We start from the raw sequence: 22826 nt of genomic DNA, 5'->3' as shown, positions 1-22826 counted from the left end.
CCATACATGTGCGGGCATGTATGAATGTGGTAAAGGATGAAAGCTCCTTGTGGTTACATATATGATGGGCCAAAGAGCATATCTGATACCACATTTATTTTTACTTTTTAAGAAATACACCTCTGTAAAAAAGTTGTGTAACTTGAGCATTCTCTTTTGTGTAACTTGAGCATTCACATATTTTAAAATTCTTCAGGGATGATCGACAAAGAGGTGTGGACAGCGTTCTTCTAGGTCAGGGGTGGCCAACCAGTCAGTGACAAAGAGCCAAAAAACCTTGTTAGGTACGTCAAAGAGCCAACATCGAGCCGATGGCGCGCATGCAAAAATGGAATGTGGCCTTGTGCCTGCTAGACCACACCCCTGGTATAAAATACATTGAAAAAGCCAGAACGACATAAAATAATTTTTTTAAAGCCAGATCCATTGAAAAAGACACTTTTACAAAATATTATTGAAAAAGCCAGATTCACATAATAAACTTCAGCTCCCCCGTATCACTCCAGCCAGCTCTCCCATGTGTCACTACTGCCAAGAACCTGCTGTGTCACTCCATCCAGATCTCCCATGTGTCACTACTGCCAAGACCCTGCTGTGTCAATCCAGCCAGATCTCCCATGTGTCACTACTGCCAAGAACCTGCTGTGTCACTCCAGCCAGATCTCCCATGTGTCACTACTGCCAAGACCCTGCTGTGTCAATCCAGCCAGCTCCCCTATGTGTCACTTCAGCCAACACCCTCCTGTCACTCCAGCCAGCTCTTCCATGTGTCACTCCTGCTAGCACCCTCCTATGTCACTCCTGCTAGCTCTCCCATGTGTCACTCCAGCCAACACCCTTCTGTCACTCCAGCCAGCTCTTCCATGTGTCACTCCTGCTAGCACCCTCCTATGTCACTCCAGCCAGATCTTCCATGTGTCACTACTGCCAAGACCCTGCTGTGTCACTCCAGCCACGTCTACCATGTGTCACTACTGCCAAGACCCTGCTGTGTCACTCCAGCCAGCTCCCCCATTTGTCACTCCAGCCAACACCCTCCTGTCACTCCAGCCAGCTCTTCCATGTGTCACTCCTGGTAGCACCCTCCTATGTCACTCCAGCCAGCTCCCCTGTGTCACTCCAGCCAGCTCTCCCAAGTGTCACTACTGCCAAGACCCTGCTGTGTCACACCAGCCAGGTCTCCCATGTGTCACTACTGCCAAGACCCTGCTGTGTCACTCCAGCCAGCTCCCCCATGTGTCACTCCAGCCAACACCCTCCTGTCACTCCAGCCAGCTCCCCCATGTGTCACTCCTGCTAGCACCCTCCTATGTCACTCCAGCCAGCTCCCCCGTGTCACTCCAGCCAGCTCTCCCATGTGTCACTACTGCGAAGACCCTGCTGTGTCACTCCAGCCAGCTCCCCCATGTGTCACTCCTGCTACCACCCTCCTATGTCACTCCAGCCAGCTCTCCCATGTGTCACTACTTCCAGAACCCTCCTGTCACTCCATCCAGCGCTCCCATGTGTCACTCCTGCTACCACCCTCCTATGTCACTCCAGCCATATCTCCCATGTGTCACTACTTTCAGCACCCTCCTACATCACTCCTGCCAGGACCCTCCTGTGTCTCTCCAGCCAGCTCTGCCATGTGTCACTCTAGCCAACCCTCATGTATCGCTACAGCCCCCCTATCAACTCGTGCCATTGCAGCAGTCCCTAATGTGTCCTCTGTTTGCTTGTGGGTGTCTCACCTCTAGTATCTGACTCCTTCAGTTTTCAGTCCGTGTAGTGCTGCTGCGTGTCTGGCCGGAGTGCAGCGGTTTCTGTATCTGTAGTGGTCACATGATTTAGAGTGTTGGCAGCCACATTTGAATAAAGAAAGAGCCACATGCGGCTCAAGAGCCACAGGTTGGCCACCGCTGTTCTAGATGACTTTACAATGGTGAGTAATGGCATGTTTCACTTTACACACTGATATACACTTACTGACACACCTTACTGACACACACACTTACATACACAGACACTCCTTACTGATACAAACACATTTACTGACAGATACCACTTACTAACACAGACAACCCTTACTGACACAGACGCCACTTACTGACACAGATGCCACTTATTGGAACATACAAACTTACTGACAGACACACCATACTGACACAGATACAACTTACTGACACAGACCACTTACTGAGACACCCCTTACTGACACAGACACACTTACTGAGACACCCCTTGCTGACACAGACACTACTTACTGAGACACCCCTTACTGACACAGACACTACTTACTGACAGATAACACTATTTGGCACATACATACTTATTAACACACACCCCTTACTGACACAGATACAACCTACTGATACAGATACCCCTTACTGACACACACAACACAGATACCGCTTAATAACACAGATAAACTTACTGCCGCAGACACCACTTACTGAAAGACACTACTAACTGACACACACAACACAAACTTACTGACACAGTCACCACTTGCTGATAGACAATACTGACACACATGCACAACACAGACACTACTTACTGACACACACAGATACAACACAATACTTACTGACACATACACAACTTACAGACAGAAACTACTTACTGACACACACAACGCAAAATCTATTGAAACAGACACCACTTACTGACAGGCACTACTTACTGACACACACAACACACAAAACATACTGATACAGACACCAATTACTGAAAAATACTACATGCTGACACATGGTACAACACAAAACTTACTGACAAAGACTCCACTTACTGACAGACACTACTTACTGACACACACACACACACAATGAAAAACACACTGACAAACACTACTTACTGACACACACACAATACAAAACTTACTGACACAGACACCACTTACTGGCAGACATTACTTACTGACATACCCACACACACAATACAAAACTTACTGACACAGACACCACTTACTGACAGACACTACTCACTGACACACACAACACAAAACTTGCTGACACAGACACAACTTACTGACAGACACTACTTACTGACACACACAACACACAAAACGTACTGATACAGACACCACTTACTGACAAATACTACATATTGACATACATGGCACAACACAGAACCTACTGAAAAAGACTCCACTTACTGACAGACACTACTTACTGACACACACACACACACACACACACACACACACACACAATGAAAGACTTACTGACAGACACTACTTACTGACAAACACACAACACAAAACTTACTGACACAGACACTACTTACTGACACACCCGCACACACAACACAAAACTTACTGACACAGACACCACTTACTGACAGACACTACTCACTGACACACACACAACACAAAACTTACTGACACAGACTCCCCTTATGATAGACAATACATTACTCACTGACACACACACAACACAAAACTTACTGGCACAGACACCACTTATTGACAGACACTACTTACTGACACAGACACACAACACAAAACTTTCTGACACACACCACTTACTGACAGACACTACTTACTGACACATACACACACAACACAAAACACTTACTGACAGAGACACCGCTTATAGAGGAGGAGAGGAGACGTCAGCGCCTGGTGTGGGCTGCAGCCCCTCCCCAGACCCTTCCCCTCTTTCATAAGACATTTTCCTGTTGGAAAGCTGCAGCGGCGATGGTAAGCATAAGTTGGACAAGGGGGCGGAGCTTAATGCGGACCTGGGGGCGGAGCTCTGGGCAGACCTGGGGGCAGAGCCTCAGATGGATACAGGAAAGGAAAGGCAGGTGTAGTCTGTGGTGGGGTGAGTGAGCTGCTGTGTGTGATGACAGGAAATATTTTTTTCCTGTCAGCACTGGCTGCCTGCACTGCAGGGAACTCTGTGGCCTATTTTCAATGGGGGGCTTGGAGCTGCAGCTCCTTCTGCCTCATTATTAATCCGGCTATGCATACAGCCCCCCAAGAACCTCTGCAATTTGGCTGGACTGATACGCAATATATAGCACATATCCGTGGGTATCAATACCTATTTCCCAATACCTATAGAGTGTAAGCTTGCAACAGGGCAGTCAAGACACTTAGGGTCAGATGTATTAAGCCTGGAGAAGTGATAAAGCAGTGATAAGTGCAAGGTGATAACGCACCAGCCAATCAGCTCCAGTATGTAAATTTAGAATTAGGAGCTGACTGGCTGGTGCATTATCACCTTGCACTTATCACTGGTTTATCACTTCTCCGGGCTTAATACAGCCTTGTTTTATTACTGTATCACTCAGTGGTCGAAGTGGAAATTTTGAAGTGGGGGTATGGAAAAGTGAAGGTTGTAAACCGGAATAGGGGGAGTGGCCACTGAAAAGGGGGGTGTCCACTGAAAAGGGGACATGTCCTTAAGTGTAGTGTACCACACCATATACCCCTTATACACATTATGGGTCACAACAGTAGGACACCTTATACTATCTAGTACTGGTGCCCCTTATACATTACGTCAAACTGAATGAGACAAAATTCCCACAAAATGAGCAAAAATTCACATTATGCCACACAGTATGATCCACAATTCACATTATGCCACACAGTATGATCCACAATTCACATTATGCCACCCAGTATGATTATCTCTAATCTAGATGGCTAGTATTTACAGCTATGAGCTGCCTAAATATCTTAAGTTTCCCTTTTTTTTGCTCTGACCTGTATCATGGATGAGGGGGGCAACAGGGGCTGTGGGTTCGGGAGCCGGGCATCGTTGGCAGTGAAACCAGGGCCAGGTGCACCAGATAGCTGCCCAGCGTGCTCCAGAGGTGGTGGGGGTCAGGGAGCGGGTGCACCGCACATGGGCGTGTGGCGTGGCCGTGAACTGGCTAGGGGCGGGCTGGCTCCAGCGGGTCCGGGAATCGGGCGGAAATGGCGGTGTAAACCGGGAGCTGGTGCCCAGCGTGCTCCAGAAGTTGCAGGGTCAGCAAGCGGGCGCACTGCACATGGGCGTCCGGCAGGCCACTCCCCCTGCCTCCTGCTGCTCAGCGCTATCACTGTAGTGTAGTGGCTCACAGCACGTAGGCAGTCTCTGTACTGTACAGTTAGGGCACATAGGTGCAGCCACATACACCCCCACAAGTCCTGCCCGCTCACTGCATGATAGGAAGTCACACAGGATAGGGCACAGAGGAGACACCCACAGCCTGTCCACTGACGCACAGCCCACACACACACCTCTACACAGCACCCGGTGGCCACACACTCACACCGCACTCTGACACACTTACACAGCACATGACACACTATATGACACGCACATGGCCCCGTGTCGCTTCCCCGCCATCTTGTGACCCGGTCCACCCTACTGCTACATGGAGTCTGCAACCTGAGCCGTCTCCGCCTGATGCCCGCATGTGTGCGCTGTGCCGGCGGGGGTGGATGTCCTGCTGTCCGGCCCGGCCCCTGCTACTCTGAGGCTCAGGCAGCTGCTGCACCCCCGGGTCACTCACACAGCAGCGCACAGTTCCTCATCCGCACACATTGACCCCGCCTCCCCTTCCTGAGAGCGCACTCACACTCTGCCTCCCCTTCCACACCATATACCGCACATGGGCGTCCGGCGGGCCACTCCCCCCGCCTCCTGCTGCTCAGCGCTGCCTACACAGTATCAGAATCGAGTCTGCACACTGCAATTTAAAAAAAAAAGAAGACTTCCGGGTTTGTGGCGAAGTGCTATTATTTTATACTGCCGCATACCGGCCCACTTCAACCACTGGTATCACTGTTCTTTTCCTGTTTTACTCCCAATTGTAAAGCACAATGGAATAAGCTGGTGCTACACATGTAAATAATATAGAGGCAGAATAGAGTGTAGAGCTGCCTAGATATCCCAGGCAGCACTAACTCATTACTCTCTTTGGCTCTTCAAAGACTGCACAGAAATAAAATAACAGCTACAGAGTACACTGTCAGTGTATGGTGCTGGTGATAAGAGCTGAAGAGATTGGCAAAAGAGCTGCAGCACGTGAACATGAAATTGATGAACGATGTGTTAAGACGCTGGAGACAGGAAAAAGATGATTTGGAAAAAATACCCAGATCTTTGTGCTAGACAAAGTGGAGTAGCGGCCTGGCCACAATTGGAAGGGAGAGAGGACTCTCTTTGTGCACAGTAAATATACGTCTGCAAGCAAAACATGGATCGACAGACGGCACTGGACAATTTCAGAGGTGTATCTGTTTGTATGAGATCAATTGTAGGGCAACAACTTCACTTGGCTGGAAGGAAAAAAAATGTATACAGTATGCTGTCATCATCATCATCATCGGGGGGAAAATAAATACTGTATGTTCAGAGGTGCCACATTCTTTGGATTGGCCACCTAACAGGAATACAACAAAAAAGGTGAAAAAAAACAGATTTAAAGATAACCATAGGAAATTAAAAACTTCTAGTGTTTGCTTGTGCCTCAAATGGTGAAATATTAAATCCAAGCACTGGCGTATCTATAATGGATGCAGTGTGCGCGGTGCACACGGGCCGCTGGGTCCAGAGGGGGCCCACACCACACACACTGCATCCATTTCTTCTATACCTACCTTTCTGGTGTACATCGGTGTCCGTGTGTGGCCCCCCTCCTGTCTGTCCCGTAGCCGGCAGCGATGTTAGATCTATGAGCGCTAGAGACTCTGGCACAGCGGCAGAGTGTACAGCGCATGTGCAGGACTCCGTAAAAAAAATTTGCGCGCCATTTTTTCGGAACTCTACGCATGCGCTGTAGACTCTGGCACTGTGCCAGAGTCTCTAGCGCTCAGAGCGCTAACAGCGCTGCCAGCTATGGGACGGACAGGAGGGGCCCACACACGTAGGCTACACACGAGTCCTTTCCTCTCTAGATACGCCGCCAGTATCGGACTGGGGCATGTAGGGCCCACTGGGGGAATGCAGTGGTAGGGGCCCATGTTTAGGGGTGTGGCCAGACTGCAGAAGGGGTGTGGCCTGCCACCACATTGGTTTTACTAACCATTAGAGAGTGCAATGTCTGGGCCCCTTCATAAATATATACAGTATATTAAGCTGCTGCATGCATGATAATGTACCAGATTAATAACAGATTAATAACAGCAATGCACTGTAGAAAAACACCATAGTCCAGTATAAGGTAACATATGTATAATGTATAATTCAAGTGCACAGTCTGGAACCTGATCCTTAGAGCAGGAGGTGGGCCCCCAGGCAGTGGGGCCCACCGGTGGTTTCCCATATACCCCTGTGGGCCAGTTCAAGCCTGTACGCCGCTGAATCCAAGTCTCACATTCAAACATTAAACTCTCCCAGAAATGACTTTCCAAGAGATATCATCATTTGGGCAAATGACAAAGGCTGGATGTGCAAAGATATTGGGCCTGATTCAGATGTGGTTGGAGTGGCGGTCACTTCCTTGGAAGCAGCAGTGATAGCGCTGTATGGTGGTGACAAGAGGACGCCTCCTGCTGCAGTAGTGATCCATCCTGCGTCCTAGAACTCAACAATCACTAACAGTCTGCTGCCGCTCTGCGTCCCATTCACGCACGGACAGAACAGGTCCTGCGCATGCTACCAAAGATCGGCACTTTGTGATGATAGGTGCAGGTCCAACCAGGATCAAGTCCATTATCCTATTAAGATTCTGGATATATTATAATGGCTTCATGAAATCTGGTGGAAAGGAAAGGGTCTCTCAGGCCCACGGTCTTTTGATCACTTGAGGTGCATACACACTGGACATTTTTTCCCAGCGTGTATGCACAGCGATGATCGTGAATATCGCTGGCAGGAAAATAGCTCAGTGCATAAACACTGAGCTATTTTCCCTGTGCCCAGCGATGTTCATGGGAGGGTGAAGCACTTTTCACGGTAGGAGACTGTGGAAAGTGCTTCACTCAGCTGTTCAAACAGCCCGATGGACGGCGGTGGCTAGCGATCGCCCGGCCATACACACTGGCCAAGTTTGCGCTCAGAGTAGCTCAAAACACCAAAAGTGAGCTACTATGAGCTCAAAACCGGCTAGTGTGTATGGGCCTTTACCGTGTACCAGAGATGCTGGGCTGAGACTTAAACCACACAGGAATTAGTTTTAACCATGTACAACATCGCACAATTAAGCACAATGAAAGTTGGAGTGAGAAAAGGTCTCGGCTGCTGCACTGTAGCACTTTGTACACAGATTCAGACTCAGCCACGCACAGATATACAAATGTCGGTGCTATACTGGAATGTGTCACCTCAGAGGGCATGCAACAATCTGACTGTTTTGCTCTTCCACAGGGGCTCTGTGGGCACCCATCTCAAAAATGTGTAGTCGTCCCTTGAAGTTCATTAAATGCTTGGGCCAAGAATCAAGTGACTTGCAGCATGAAATTTACCCTACATTTAGCAAGAGACATTACTCCTCCAGCAGTCGTCACACATTAACCAATGCTGTACCTGAGACAGAAAAATAAACACAATTAAAAAAAAAATGTTCCTGACTTCACAAAGGAAGGGAGACAACATTTTGGGTGTGCCTCTACATCACAGGTTCTCAAACTCGGTCCTCAGGACCCCACACAGCGCATGTTTTGCAGGTAACCCAGCAGGTGCACAGGTGAATTAATTACTCACTAACACATTTTAAAAGGTCCACAGGTGGAGCTAATTATTTCACTTGCAATTCTGTGAGGAGACCTGGAAAACATGCACTGTGTGGGGTCCTGAGGACCGAGTTTGAGAACCTATGCTCTACATTATTCCAATTCTGAAATGCTCTGTATTGCCTTGTTGGTCGGATGTCTCACTGATAAGTCAAAATAAAAAATCTGATTCATTCCCCAGTATGACTGACATCTATATCTCCTAGAATTGCCACTATATTGCTCTTAAAGCAGAATTATCAGGTAGGGTTAAAAAAAATGATCACCCCATTGTCCACTAACAAAAGCTCCAATGGCCGCACCATTGGGCCACTTTCCTCCAAGCACTCATCCCCCAGAATAAGCCAAATAGTACCTGTGTGACGCTGTGGATTCAGGTGTGCCTGTGTTCTTAAACGCAACCCTCAAGCAGGTCATGTTTTGAGGATTACTATCTGTGGAAGCAGTTGGGATAATTACTGACAGAGGCGTCACCGGTACTCTGTACTATTACAGACACACAAACACACAAACCCCCCCTGCTCAGGCCGCCGAAGCCGCGGGCGCCCGAAAAGGGGGCATGGCCTCGTGGGTCTTTTCTCCTTCGCTCCCCAAAGATGCTAGCTGCCCCCGGAGACTGGGCAGTGTGCAGTGCCAGCTCTTATCTATGACAGGAGCCGAGTGCTGCAGGAGATTATCTCATTGCAGCACTCGGTTCCTGTCACTGCAGAAGAGCTGGCACTTTGGTGTCACCCCTTCCGAGGGAGACACCCGGGTGCGGGCCGCACCCCCCGCACCCCCCGCACCCGCCTTCTGATGCCACTGATTACTGACTCAGCAAAATATATAAAATCACATGTGTATAATTAAAGATATCCAGAAAACGTGACCTGTTGGTAGTACTTGACAGTACCCCTGATCTAATCTAAGGAGTCACACTGTTAATAAAGTTGACAGCTATGTTAATAACAATTGTAAATAACAATGATTGACAAGGATGCACCTAAGGCTGGGTCCACACAGGGCCTGATTCAAACGGAACTGTGGCATGAGGCACATAGTGCCGGTGGCCGGTACTTTGCACATGTGCAGTATGTTTCCCGCGTCGTTGGGCGCACTATGGCTGCAGACGTCAAGCGTTTGACAGTTTGCAGTCGGTTGGGGCGGGTAAGGGGTGGTGATGGCCCTTGTTTTCCAAAACGGAGGCGTGACACATTCATTTTGGGGCAGTGTCGAGGTTAGGATCTCAGATGGTAGATCCCCCAGCATCCTAACTCCCACCCGCAGCCTAACTTCCCCCATCACCTGATGTGTCCGGATTATCAGGTGCTGGATTATCAAGGCTGTACCTGTAAATGAGGAACATTGGGGCTAAGGGCTGATCTATGGCTGCGCAGACTGGACACAGCAGTAGCGACTCAGACGCCATGTTTTTGCACATACGAGCTTGCAGCCATCAGCAGCTACACGCCCTGAAAACGTTAATGACACACCTGCGTTTTCCCAAACACTCCTCGTTAACGTCTCCAAACGGTCACTTCTTGTCAATCACTTTTCCATGAAATCCCCACGCGAGCCCCCATTGCACGTGCCCATTGCGAACGCAGCACATGCGCATTCTGCCGATAATCGCCCTGTTGCGTGATAACCGGCCGCTGCATACTAACATAAATTAGGCCCATAGTCATGAGAATCACAGTGTGAATACAATTTTACATTACTACAGTAGTGACACGTACACTACAGACGAGCAACATTTTGAAAGCAGCAACTCGGAATGACCCCCATTAGCGTCACGTTACATTTGGAAGTTACATCTTGAACGGTTGCCCATAGTGTAAGCCCTTCCAAAACCAATCCCCAGTGTTATTCATAGATGATGAATTTTAGGAATTTCTGATATCAATTTACTAAGTAATCCCTGTTCCTGAACATACATCTGAATATTTTTATTAACCACACAGCCCTGACAATCACTGGACCGTAGTAATATCTGCATTTCAAATCTCCACACGGCCGCAAACAAAATGTATTTGACTTAACCCTTTCAGCCTCAGGGAATACACACACTGACACTGCAGAAGCATACCAGTCCGCACACAATCACATACCCCAGCTGATAACCAATCACAGCTGGCCTCTCACACCTCTGCAGCATGTAGACACTGTAATAGCAGCACTGTGATTGGCATGTATAATACAGCCAAGCAGTGGGATGTAACAAGGTGACTCACAGAAGTGTCCCAGCAGGTACAAGGCAAGCAGTCACTGTACAGAGCATGACCACACTGCACACTTGCTGGGTTTCTGCAGGCTGTAGCTAGAATACAGTGATGTTCCCCTTTACCATAGCATGGTGTAGAACACTTGCACTGAGCTGTGTAAACCCCCTAATACATTTCCTACTGCACAGTATTTATCAGCACCAGCTAATATACCAGCAGCCAATAGGAGGATGTGTTGCATTGCCAGTTGCCAATGTAATGTATTTTACTATTCGCCCACTGCCTACTGTTGCTACATCAAGGCTGTTAGAAGCAAATGCAAAAGGACTGCATTGAAAATGACCCTTTTTATGCAAGAGCAGAAATAGTCTATTACCCTGTGCGTCTTTCACCTGCCACTAATTGCTCTGTGTTTGCTATATATGATGATACACATGATGCATGCAACACATAGAGAGTCAAGGGTTCCTGCATGCATTTTATTGATAATTAAGTCTACAGATGACGCTCTATGGTTGACCTTGGTGCTAAGACCTTTGCAGCACGGAGCTCCTTGTAATGCCAGGTAAATGAGGGAAATCTCGCTGCTAATTGTGTCCCTGCTAAGTACAGGCTGAGAATCCAGGCTGCTGCTAATAAATTCTGCTGTCATCCTGAAGGGGGATGGGGATGCGAGAGCACACTGGAACCTAAAATGACTCAGACACATTCATGTATGTTGGAAATAGCAGGTAGTAATATTGCACAGGGATCTGCATTGCGCAGTGTGGACCTCACATTACACACGCGCGGCTCATCCACGCGGGGAGTGCACCGCTGCGCTGAGTGAGGGGAATGATGGCTCAATACGGCTCTGCAGCACTTCCCTGCCCCGCTTCTACACAGTGACTGGGAAAGTATAGTGCTAGAGAAGTAAATGAGGCTCAGGGCACGCTGACACTTGTAGTTCCTCCACAGCAACATGTTGCATAACTTATTTATAAGCAGCATTATGTAATGTAAACAGGTTTTTGTGTGTAAAAACATATATCCTAACACGATGTATTATTCTTTGCTACATGGAGATATATATATATATATATATATATATATATATATATATATATATATATATATATATAAAACTATCTATGAAAACATGATCTGTTTTCTTTTATAGTTCCAAGATAAGTTTATACAGGTCACTACAGCCTTGAAAGTAGGGGGGGTGGGGGGGGGGGGGGGTTGTCATGTGTATAGCTATATATATCTATAGCTATATATATATATATATATATATCTCCCTCTATACATTTACACGCATAGGTGCATATATACACATATGCATATAAGTGTGTGTGTGTGTATATATACATATATATATAGATAGATATATAGATATATATAGATATAGTGTGTGTGTGTGTGTGTGTGTGTGTGTGTGTGTGTGTGTGTGTGTGTATATAGATATACAGTGTGTATGTACATATATATATATATATATATATATATATATATAATACTGTCTAGATAGGGATACAATATATAACAATCGACAACCCCTGCTATAAACAGCATCTTGCATTCCCAATAAAGCAGCATTTACGGTGGTCAATATGAAATACTGTAGGACTACTGAGAAATCGATCACCAATGGAAAAAAACAGCAATTATATTGATTTATTTGGCCATTGCCTGGTGTTTCCCTTTCTCAGTGAACTTTGGGCTGGAGGTCCTGGTTTTATCATTCTCTGCCTCCACCTGACATATGATACTGTACTGTACGTCGTTACATTTACTTCCAAGAATCGATGACACTAACAAAACAAAACAGAACAGTATTAATGCTACATCAATCAGAAGCCAATAACCAAGTTGTTATTATTATTATTATTATTATTATTATTATTATTATTATTATTATTCTATTGCTTCTGTGCTCTGTCTACCCCTAAGCATAACACAGTCCATGATGCTCACATTTGGGGGGGACCCACCGTCATAGATAATAGCAGCAATGTATTTTCAAGGACTGAGCTCAATGTCACCAGGTACTGTACATGGTAAGAGACTAGAAGGACGGGCAGTGAGCAGCATGTGCCGGCAGGGGGCAGCAGAGAGCGCTGCCAGCCTGGGCTCCAGTAGCAGCAGCTGCAGAGGAGATAGGGCTGAGCTCCTGAAGGGCATCAGATGAGAGCAGGAGAGGTGGAAGACCACTGAGCCCAGTCTGCCGCTTCTCTACATCTTCCCCCCCATTCCTCCTGGCTGCACCCCGCTCCCCTCAGCATGGAAAGCAAATTAAACTCATCGTCTAACAGCAAGGACGAAGGGAACAACGTCTTGCCGGGGAAAGCAGAGAAAAGTCTGACAGCCAGCAGTGCCAGCGTCAAGGAGCATGGCAACTCCGTCTGCTTCAAAACGGACGGTGAGGACCCCGTGGTGGGCTTTGAAGACGCGGAGGGGCCCAGCCGGCCCTATGGGTTCATGCAGAGGCAGTTCAGCTCCTTACTGCAGCCGGGGGTCAATAAATTCTCCCTCCGCATGTTTGGCAGCCAAAAGGCAGTGGAGAAAGAGCAGGAAAGGGTTAAAACTGCAGGCGTCTGGATCATACATCCCTACAGTGATTTCAGGTAACCTACCTCCATTCATCCCTACGGTGCATGGCTGCCTCTGAGTGGCAGATGCCACAGCAATTACTAGTGTGCATGCATGGGCATGGTTGGCAAGCTGTTGACTTGTGCCTGTGTGTATGTGACTGTGCATGTGTGTGACTGTGCATGTGTGTCTGTGTGTGGCCAGCCCCTAATAGCCATCTGCTGCCACACACAGAAAACTCAGTACTGCAGCAACTTTATCAGAACTTCAGGCAGGCTTGGAGCCATCTAGCACTTCCATTGCCCGGAAAAATCATTGAAATTAATGTATATCATTATGCATGCTTAGTGTAGGGCTCTGGGATAAAGTATACATTGTTATTTGCCAACGTTCTACTGGAATGTACCAAAGTTCTATTGCAATGTGCCAACATTCTACTCATTAGAATGTACAGTACAGAGTAGGCTGACAGGTGGGGAGGGAGGGGGAGGAGGGGGGTTACCCGGCCCCCAAGTCTCAGTACAAACGCAAATATAAAATATTACTATTAGAGAAAGCCTACATCTGCTGGGAGTGATTTATAGACAAGTTGGAACCATGACCTTGAAATTGGACCATGATTGGTGTCTGTATGCTTCACACAGAAATGTCCTTCCTATTGCTACAATGTATAGTGTTATAACATCAGGTATATCACCCAAATGCACAATGCCTCTCAGCACTGATCTGTCTATTCCAGGACTGGGGATGGCTACAGTGTATACACTTGCTTTGATGCAGAAATAGTGTGTAGAGTATGTGTAAATGTCCAATGTGAATCTGTGATAAGGCTCATTATATATTATAGACGCAGATAACAGTTGAAACTGTTGCTATAGATAGATGAGATAGATAGATAGATAGATAGATGATAGATAGATAGATAGATAGATAGATAGATAGATAGATAGATAGATAGATAGATAGATAGATAGATATGTAGAGGTGTGTGTGTGTTTGTGTATATTTTTTATATTTATATATATATATATATATATATATATAGTTATAGTTTTATATAAAATGAAACATTCACAATTACAGCTTATATCATTTGTTGATCTCTGTCAAAGTGTAGCTTTGCTGTGCAGCTAAGTGGATCTGTAGGCTCTGTGGACAAGGGCCCCAATTTTGTTTGCTTTGTTTAACTTGCTTGTTGTGGCTCCTTTATTAACCTTAGATTGATATAACTGATTGATTATACTGCAAAGACTCCGGTAATAGTGAGATAAGTAATGTAACTGTCCATGGTGCTGAAGGGGAAACTCAGCTGTTTAGTCACTGCAATGAATAAAGTAGTTTCTCCAGTTCAGGAGCCAAGTGTAACAGTTCTAACAGTGCTGTAAGAACAGAGTGTTTAAGGACTTGATCATTCTACTTCCAGAAAGGCCTGCAGTATAATAAAGAATGCATGTTCTAGTACTTAATGCTGCAAAAGGGTTACTACTGTTAAAGAATATAACAAAATAGAAAGTCTGCATTTTTTATTGTTTGTTGTCATAGTAAACATGTACATTATTGTTTATCACATAGCAAAACATATGATTGTCCTGTTACATTTGTTATTAAATAAGGATTAAATATTAATTTTAAAAATCCAGTTCCTTTTTCTACTTTCCTACCTTTTTGTAGCATTTACCATACAAGATATATTTGTGCTAGGCTCCTGTGTAGCAATAGTTGTAATAGTTGTAGGCTGCGCAATCGCCCACTTCTCAGGCAAAAGCATCTCATGTTATTTACTATTGAGAAGCAACACTGTACAAAATGTACTCAGAAGCCTTTAGACTGAACAGCATTTTCTAAACTGGAAGTCAACAAACTCAGAACTCCTGGAAATCAATGTCTTCAAAAATGGGTTTCATTTTGCAGATGCATTGACTTTGATGTTTGATTGGATGTCCCCATGTGGAAATAAAGTGTTTCCCCATAATACAAGACTGTTTCCATGCTGATTGATATAAATTAAATGTTGTCCCTCGTACTGAGCATTTGGGACCAGTAAAAGCACATTGTTTCATCATTTATGGTATGATTACAAATATTCCAAACTTGCCATTAAAAAACTCATTGGAAGTACAGTAGGTTCATAAAGATTTCAAGATTACTGCAACCTAGTCTTTTGTTAGGTAAAGGCTTCTAATGTCTGATTTTACATTTGCTTGTATAATTGGTGTGTACTGTATAGCTCTGTGTCATTTATTTAATATAAATAATATATATTGGTATCCAACCAAAAGTATTACACTGAATAGAGGTAGTCACATGACCAGTAAACTGAAAGACTATTTAATATTTCCTATCTGCTGCGGACTTCTGGCAGCCAGTCGGCACCAGCGGGTGGCTTGGGGACGGTTAGTGACCTTTGTGTGCCACTGACCATGCCATGTGTCCCGCTAGTGTTAGCTGCTTTTCTCAAGTGCTGACAGTGGCTAGGAGTGGTTGATGATCACTTGATAGTAAGTTGTGCCTATCTATACCAGTTCCGCTGGTCTTGTTGCAGGATGGATTTTCTGGCACTGGGGTGACTTGCAGACCAATCGTTGGTCCATTCTTGGTTTAAATGACTTGAAATGGTGTGGTAAATGAAGAACTGGAGTTTTGTTAATGTCCGTAGCTACAGTACAATCAGTTTCATCCTAAGTAGCTCATTTCACGTTTATTCGGAAGCATATAATTCCTTCCTCGGATTGTATATTATATAACCATTTCTCTGTATTTTTTTACCATCCTGGCCAGGAATCATTGCAACTGCATGGAGGAAATGTACATTTATTTCCATGCCCATAACTGAACATTAGAGATTTTATTCATGCCACACGGCTGTGTGGTTTTGTTCTACTGCAACTATATCATGTAATTTAAACTCTAGATAATTACATATTTTTAAGCTTGCATGCAGTTGTAATAATTTTCTTCTGGATATAGACAATTCATCTGTCAGATCCTTTCAGTAAGGCATGCTGATCATTTTATCCGTCATATTTCAGTGTAGCAAATTATGATCCCATTGCTTTCTTCATAAGCAATCATTATGGGTTTTTTTAAGGGTTTGATAGCTGCTTAAAATCTCCCCAGGTGCAGATCCTTCATTGCATGCTGGTGGCTCCCTAAATACTGTATGTTCACTTTCCCAGGCCTGTATTTTGTCTTTACCCTTATATCTGTCATTTGCGCCTCAAACTACTCAAATTCTTCCTAGACATATTCTATTTTGTTAAAAACAGACTACAGTGTTCCATGAGAATGTAATGAATAATGATTTTTGGTGATTTTTGCCATGCTGGTTATGCCTTTAGAAAAATTGCCACATTAAATCCTGCTGTACGTCATAAAAAATTGGCCAATTACCCAACTCATTTAACCCCTTCATACCCATTCAGGTTTTTAACCAACATATGCCGTGTTGCCTTCTTGACTACGGGCCATCTTTCCAACTTATCAGATAGCTGCTCAGCGTATATGCAGGTCGGGTCTTGCAATATCACTCACAGCCCCTCTTAGCCGCAGCATGATTGGCGGGAGTGGCAACCGGCACCATTCTTTAAAACAGGGTCATATCGCCTGGGTTTTGTAGGTGTGCCAGGCCCAGGGCCTATGTCGTTGGATGCTGATTTTCTGGACCCATCTGTCTGGATCCTGGGGCCAGTGTGAGTATGTGCTTGATAAATAGGCTTTATGCATGTAAAAGTGTTACATGGGTATTTATACTCCTACATACAGCATGGAAAACCAGCAGTACTGTACTTTATTGTGATATGTAAACTGATAAAAGGAGGTAAAGAAATATACTGTAGTTTATATTCCTATATTAAATTTCAGTTCATTTTGTAATTCAAGTCAGTGACTTGTGGAAATATTGGCAATCTGGGATTCTCTACACTATCTGAAAATATATATTTTTTCCAATTTATGGGTCTATGCACTAATACGTGGACAGAGATAAAGTGGACGGAGATAAAGTACCACACCACCAGCTCCAGTCATTTTTCAAGTACAGCCTGTAACATGGCAGTTTGAGCTGATTGACTGATACTTTATCTCCGTCCCCTTTATCTCTCCATCCAAGGCTTAGTAAATAGACCACCAAGGGGGACATTTACTAAGCAGTGATAAAAGTGGAGAAGTGAGCCAGTGGAGAAGTTGCCCATGGCCACCAATCAGCTGCTCTATATACTTTTATAGTATGCAAATGATAAATGTTACGTCAATGCTGATTGGTTGCCATGGGCAACTTCTCCAGTGGCTCACTTCTCCACTTTTATCACTGCTTAGTAAATGTCCCCCTTAGTCTTTTATGAAGAGGAAATCCATGCTTTCAATCACTTTCATCCTAATCCCTAATACCCAGAGGCATCTAGTGGAAAGTAGACACTTTTCATCTACAGCAGTGTTTCTCAAACACTGTCCTCATAGAACCCATACAGCGCATGCTCTACAGATCATCTAGCTGGAGCACAGGTGTGTTAACTAACACCATAGATCTACAGGTGGTTCTAATTACTCCTGAGGATACCTTGAAAACTGTAGTCAGGATCCCGGTAGTTGGGGAGGTTAGTGTTAGGCTGAGGGAGGGGTGGGTTAGGGGTAGGGTAAAAATCCATCTGATTTGTGACTGGATCCCAATGTCGATATTCCTGACTGCTGGGATGTCATTCCCAGCCCTCCACAAGGACAACGTTTGAAAAATATTAATCTAGAACACAGATACTTAGGTGTTGATTTAACTAGCCCTTAGGTGGCTCACCCCACGAATAAGTGCGACTATATGCTATAGTTATGGTAGCGCCAAACTCTTGTCTTTGGCGAGATCAGCTCTTAAGGTAGTGAGCTTAGCTGGTGGTGCTACATGTTTTCAATGGCAACTCACCCTATATTGACGCTATAATCTAGAACATAGGCACTTATCATCTAGAACACAGTCACACCATCATCTAAGACAAAGACACATATCCTCATCTAAAACACAGACATATAGAGCACAACACATATTGCCTAGAACACAAGCATATCTCAGCTTGAACTGTAATCTAGAGCACATGCATATATGCACCTGCTCCATTAACATCACCTCTCCTGGCATCAGAAGCTGATTAGACAGAGCTGTATTACTACATGACAGAGCACAGTTAGTATTCAGTACTCTCCAGGCTTCCTTGCAGTTAATTAAAGTGCACAGATGTACCAATCAACCCTCTGCTACTAGTTACTGTATATAGCGCAGGTGAGGTGTCATTTATTCAGGGACATAACAGATTACCCAGTAATGCTGCTGCTGTAATGTCTCTGCAGGATTAATGGTGCTGGTTCTAGAAGACAAAGTGCAGCTTCCTTCTATGTTGTAAACTAATTCATTCATCAGATCTGAAACTCGAGCCTTTAGCCAACTGATGACAATCAGTAGCATATATCACATCTGCTGTAAATGTACTGTACTTCCATGTGTTACCAGTAGACTAAAACACGGTACAGTATATACAACGTTCGCACTGACTGGACCCTCTTACTTTGTTATCATACAGGAAACCCCAAGACAACGAGTGACCTTGTAGAGTGTGCTTTGTTTAGCCAGCTAATTACATTATGGTAGCATCAATGGCAACGAGAGGAAAAGTAACACGGCTGTTTTGGAAAAGGAAATTATAAAGTTTTGGGTCCATCATAGATTTCAATAAACTACAGGTTGAGTATCCCATATCCAAATATTCCAAAATATGGAATATTCCGAAATACAGAATTTTTTGAGTGAGAGTGAGATAGTGAAACCTTTGTTTTCTGATGGCTCAATGTCCACAAACTTTGTTTAATACACAAAGTTATTAAAATATTGTATTAAATGACCTTCAGGCTGTGTGTATAAGGTGTATATGAAACATAAATGTATTCTGTGCTTAGACCTGGGTCCCATCGCCATGATATCTCATTATGGTATGCAATTATTCCAAAATACGGAAAAATCCGATATACAAAATACTTCTGATCCCAAGCATTTTGGATATGGGAGACTCAACCTGTATATGCGTTTATTGTAGCTATCACATGCAAACTTCTGCAGTATACTTTTGATTGTCTTTTCCCCAGTATGCCTGGAACTTATGCTCTCAGAGAATGCTCACTGACTTTTTTCTTAAAGTATCCAAAAGCTAACGCGTTTTGGAAAAGTTGTCATAATATCCATCCTCTGGTCACTCTAGAATGCGCAACAGAAATCATTGAAATGGATGACACCTGTTATTGTATTGGAAAGCTTATACTTACATTGCTGTAGCATGCTACTGCTTGCAATGTTTTGTAGCAGCTCCTTTAGTAATCTTCTTTTTGTTGGACTAAAATGCCTTGACTGAAACCTGCTGTATTTGTGTTGTGCCTATCTGACTGACTGTCTTATACCTAAACCTAAATGTATTTTTATTTATCCTGACTATTTCAGGTTTAACCATACTACTGTATTGATTCTTCCTATTTGTCTTGTATTGTTTTTTGTTGCTTGGCAGTGCAACACTATAGTGGGATTTGCTTTAATTTTACAAAGGTCGGGGGGCAGTGGTATGGATAAATTAACCCACTTTAGGATGCGGTTCATAAAATTGAATACCAGGACCAGCAACAGAATTCTTGGGGCCCGGTACACTGTCATGTCTGCCCCATCACGACCTTCCCCAACCCCCCCTCCTTGTCCCCAGACCCACACATCCCTAAGTTATTAACATTATAGAAAACAAAGAGATAGTATTAACTACACAATGCAATAAAATAACGTTTATGCCCACAAATTCAACAATATTAATACAAATGTTTTACCTATTCCCTAAGCAGCGCTACCTACTGTTTTATTAAACACACTGGGCCACAAACCAACACAGCCTGGTAGCGCCGCTATCCTGCCCAGCGTTCCTTCTGATCCTTGGTGGATGGCACGGCAGTGACAGATCAGGGAGGGACAGAGCAGTCAGGTGGGCGGCCGACGCAATCCTTTCATGAACCACCACTAGGTGGCACAGCTATGTTTCGTGCTCAGAACCTTGGGGCCCCTCAGATCCTCAGAGCCCGGCACGGGTGTCCCCTTTGACCCCCCGTCGCCAGGCCTGTTGAACACACTTTACAGGGTGTGATGGGGCTGTAAAGAACAGAGACTTGTACAGAAATATACAAGAGTACGTCAATAACAATATATGTAATGTTTTTATAATCATAAAGTTTTTATTTTTAATTAAACTACTGTCATTTTGCAGCTGCAAAAAGAGAGATGTCTCAAGTAATCCATGAACCAGCATTTGAAAGCTGATGTCTCTTTAATTTGAGATGTCATTTCTGACTGCAGTCAAGCTGAAGTTCAGCATCTTGCAGAGGATTATAGCAAACACTTCCTGGACTGAAGCTGAGATCCGAGGTCAAGGTGAGAGAGAAGGAGGCACGTTTTACAGACGCTCCTGAAACATCCTCCATCACGAATGACATCACAAATCAAAGATGGCTGCCTTCAGCTCCTCAAGGACACATAGGGACTCTTGCACGTCAATGAAATGATGACCTTATTTACAGCCCCAAGTGCACGTTTTATTTATTAGGGGGCCAGTGATTAAATGGAATTCCGTAAACATCATGCATCCTTAGTAAATTAACGTGTCAATAGTGGCTGTAATAAGACGTAGCACCATCTCATTTAAATATTTACAGTACAGGGGTTTTATGTAATAATTATAGATGCTTCATGTGGAAGTTTAAAGCAACAAACATGAATCCGACTAATTATGATTAACAGTGGAATGAGAATTTTAATTACCTAAAGAGCTGTTAACTCTTCATAGAATGCGCAAATCAAGAAAGCTTTAAAAAAAACATTTTATTTATTTTTTTGCATTAATGTTCGATAATTGTTGCGTGTTTTGCTCTGTTTGTTGTCTGCAATGTTGTTATTCTTTAATTTCTCCTTAAAGTGGATCTGTCATTTAAAAATAATGGAGGCAGCCATTTTGAGGACTTCATCAATATTTATGGGACTGTTCATCTATTAGAAACTAGTGGCATCATTGAGGCATGAGAGCCTATTGTTCCTTATACCTCTGTGGTGTCACTAGTTCCTATTGTATGATGAATATTGAATGAGCCGCAAATGGCTGACCCCACTGTAGGGGATAAGATCATTTTAACAGCAAAAGTTTTGTGTTTTTGTAGAAACAATGCATTTGGTTTTGTAGAAACAGTAATTTTTATTTTTATTATTATTATTATTATTATTATTATTGTTATTTATTTATTTTCAGGGGGGGGGAGGTTGGATTTACTGGTTTATATACAAATCTCTGAATTGACCTAAAGATAGTTTTGAAACCAGAAACTCAAGATTGGTTTGACACCACTGAGATAAAAATATAAATAAAGCTATAATGGGCCATTTATTTCATTGGGGTGCTAATAACACAACTCAAATTCACTGAAATTCATGTAAGGCATTCAATTGTTTATTTTTTCATTATAAGCCACAGGCTAGTAAAGAAAAGTCTGACATAAGGATATCCTTTTGGAGTTATCAGATGAATCAGAGCCGTCCCTGACCAATTTGGTGCCCTAGGCAAGATGTTGTGTTGTGATTATCCCCCATCTGGAAGTTTCCATGAGGTCTGACGGTTGGGAAACCTTTTTGGAGTTGGCAGGTGAATCGGAACCGTCCCTGACCAATTTGGTGCCCTAGGCAAGATGTTGTGTTGTGATTATCCCCCATCTGGAAGTTTCCATGAGGTCTGACGGTTGGGAAACCTTTTTGGAGTTGGCAGGTGAATCGGAACCGTCCCTGACCAATTTGGTGCCCTAGGCAAGACTTTGTGTTGTGATTGCAATGCCCTCCCATATGAAAGTTTTCGTGAGGGGCATGTCCTCATGGAAGGGGTGTGGTCTGATGCACGGGTGTTTCCTTGTGGTGCTGTTCTCCCTTTCCCCCATTGTCCCCATTGCAAACAGCCTCATCCCCCCTTATGTGTCTCTCCAGCACATGAGTGTCTCTCCTGCCCCTGCCCATACAAGTGTCTCCCCTGCCCCACCTCCAGAATATTCTTAAAATAGTACACACTAATATATATCATCTCCCAAACAACATGAATGAATCCCTGCAGACTACAGCCCCAGCCCACACAAATGTCTCTCCAACTACCACACTTACTTTGAAGTCTTCTGGTCGCCCGCTGCTGTCTTCTAGCTCCCCGCTGCTGTCTTCTGGCTACCCGCTGCTGTCTTCTAGCTGCCCGCTGCTGTCTTCTAGCTGCCCGCTGCTGTCTTCTAGCTGCCCACTGCTGTCTTCTAGCTGCCCACTGCTGTCTTCTAGCTGCCCACTGCTGTCCTCTGGCTGCCCGCTGCTA

At 44.4% G+C, this 22826-nt stretch overlaps 1 protein-coding gene across 1 annotated transcript in view; it reads left to right on the top strand.

Annotated features, from left to right (window-relative positions):
• The first annotated feature begins 12995 nt into the window (after positions 1-12995).
• HCN1 (hyperpolarization activated cyclic nucleotide gated potassium channel 1) overlaps positions 12996-22826 on the top strand; it is a 707178-nt gene continuing 697347 nt past the window's right edge. Inside the window, exon 1 of the mRNA XM_063961843.1 lies at positions 12996-13469. Coding sequence (XP_063817913.1) covers positions 13126-13469 — 344 coding nt within the window. The 5' untranslated portion in view covers positions 12996-13125. The remainder of the gene's footprint in view (positions 13470-22826) is intronic.

This window comes from Pseudophryne corroboree, chromosome 1 (genome assembly GCF_028390025.1).
Source record: "Pseudophryne corroboree isolate aPseCor3 chromosome 1, aPseCor3.hap2, whole genome shotgun sequence".
Lineage (NCBI taxonomy): Eukaryota > Metazoa > Chordata > Amphibia > Anura > Myobatrachidae > Pseudophryne > Pseudophryne corroboree.
Note: the sequence above shows the minus strand (reverse complement) of the source record. Positions and strands in the feature narration are given on the sequence as shown.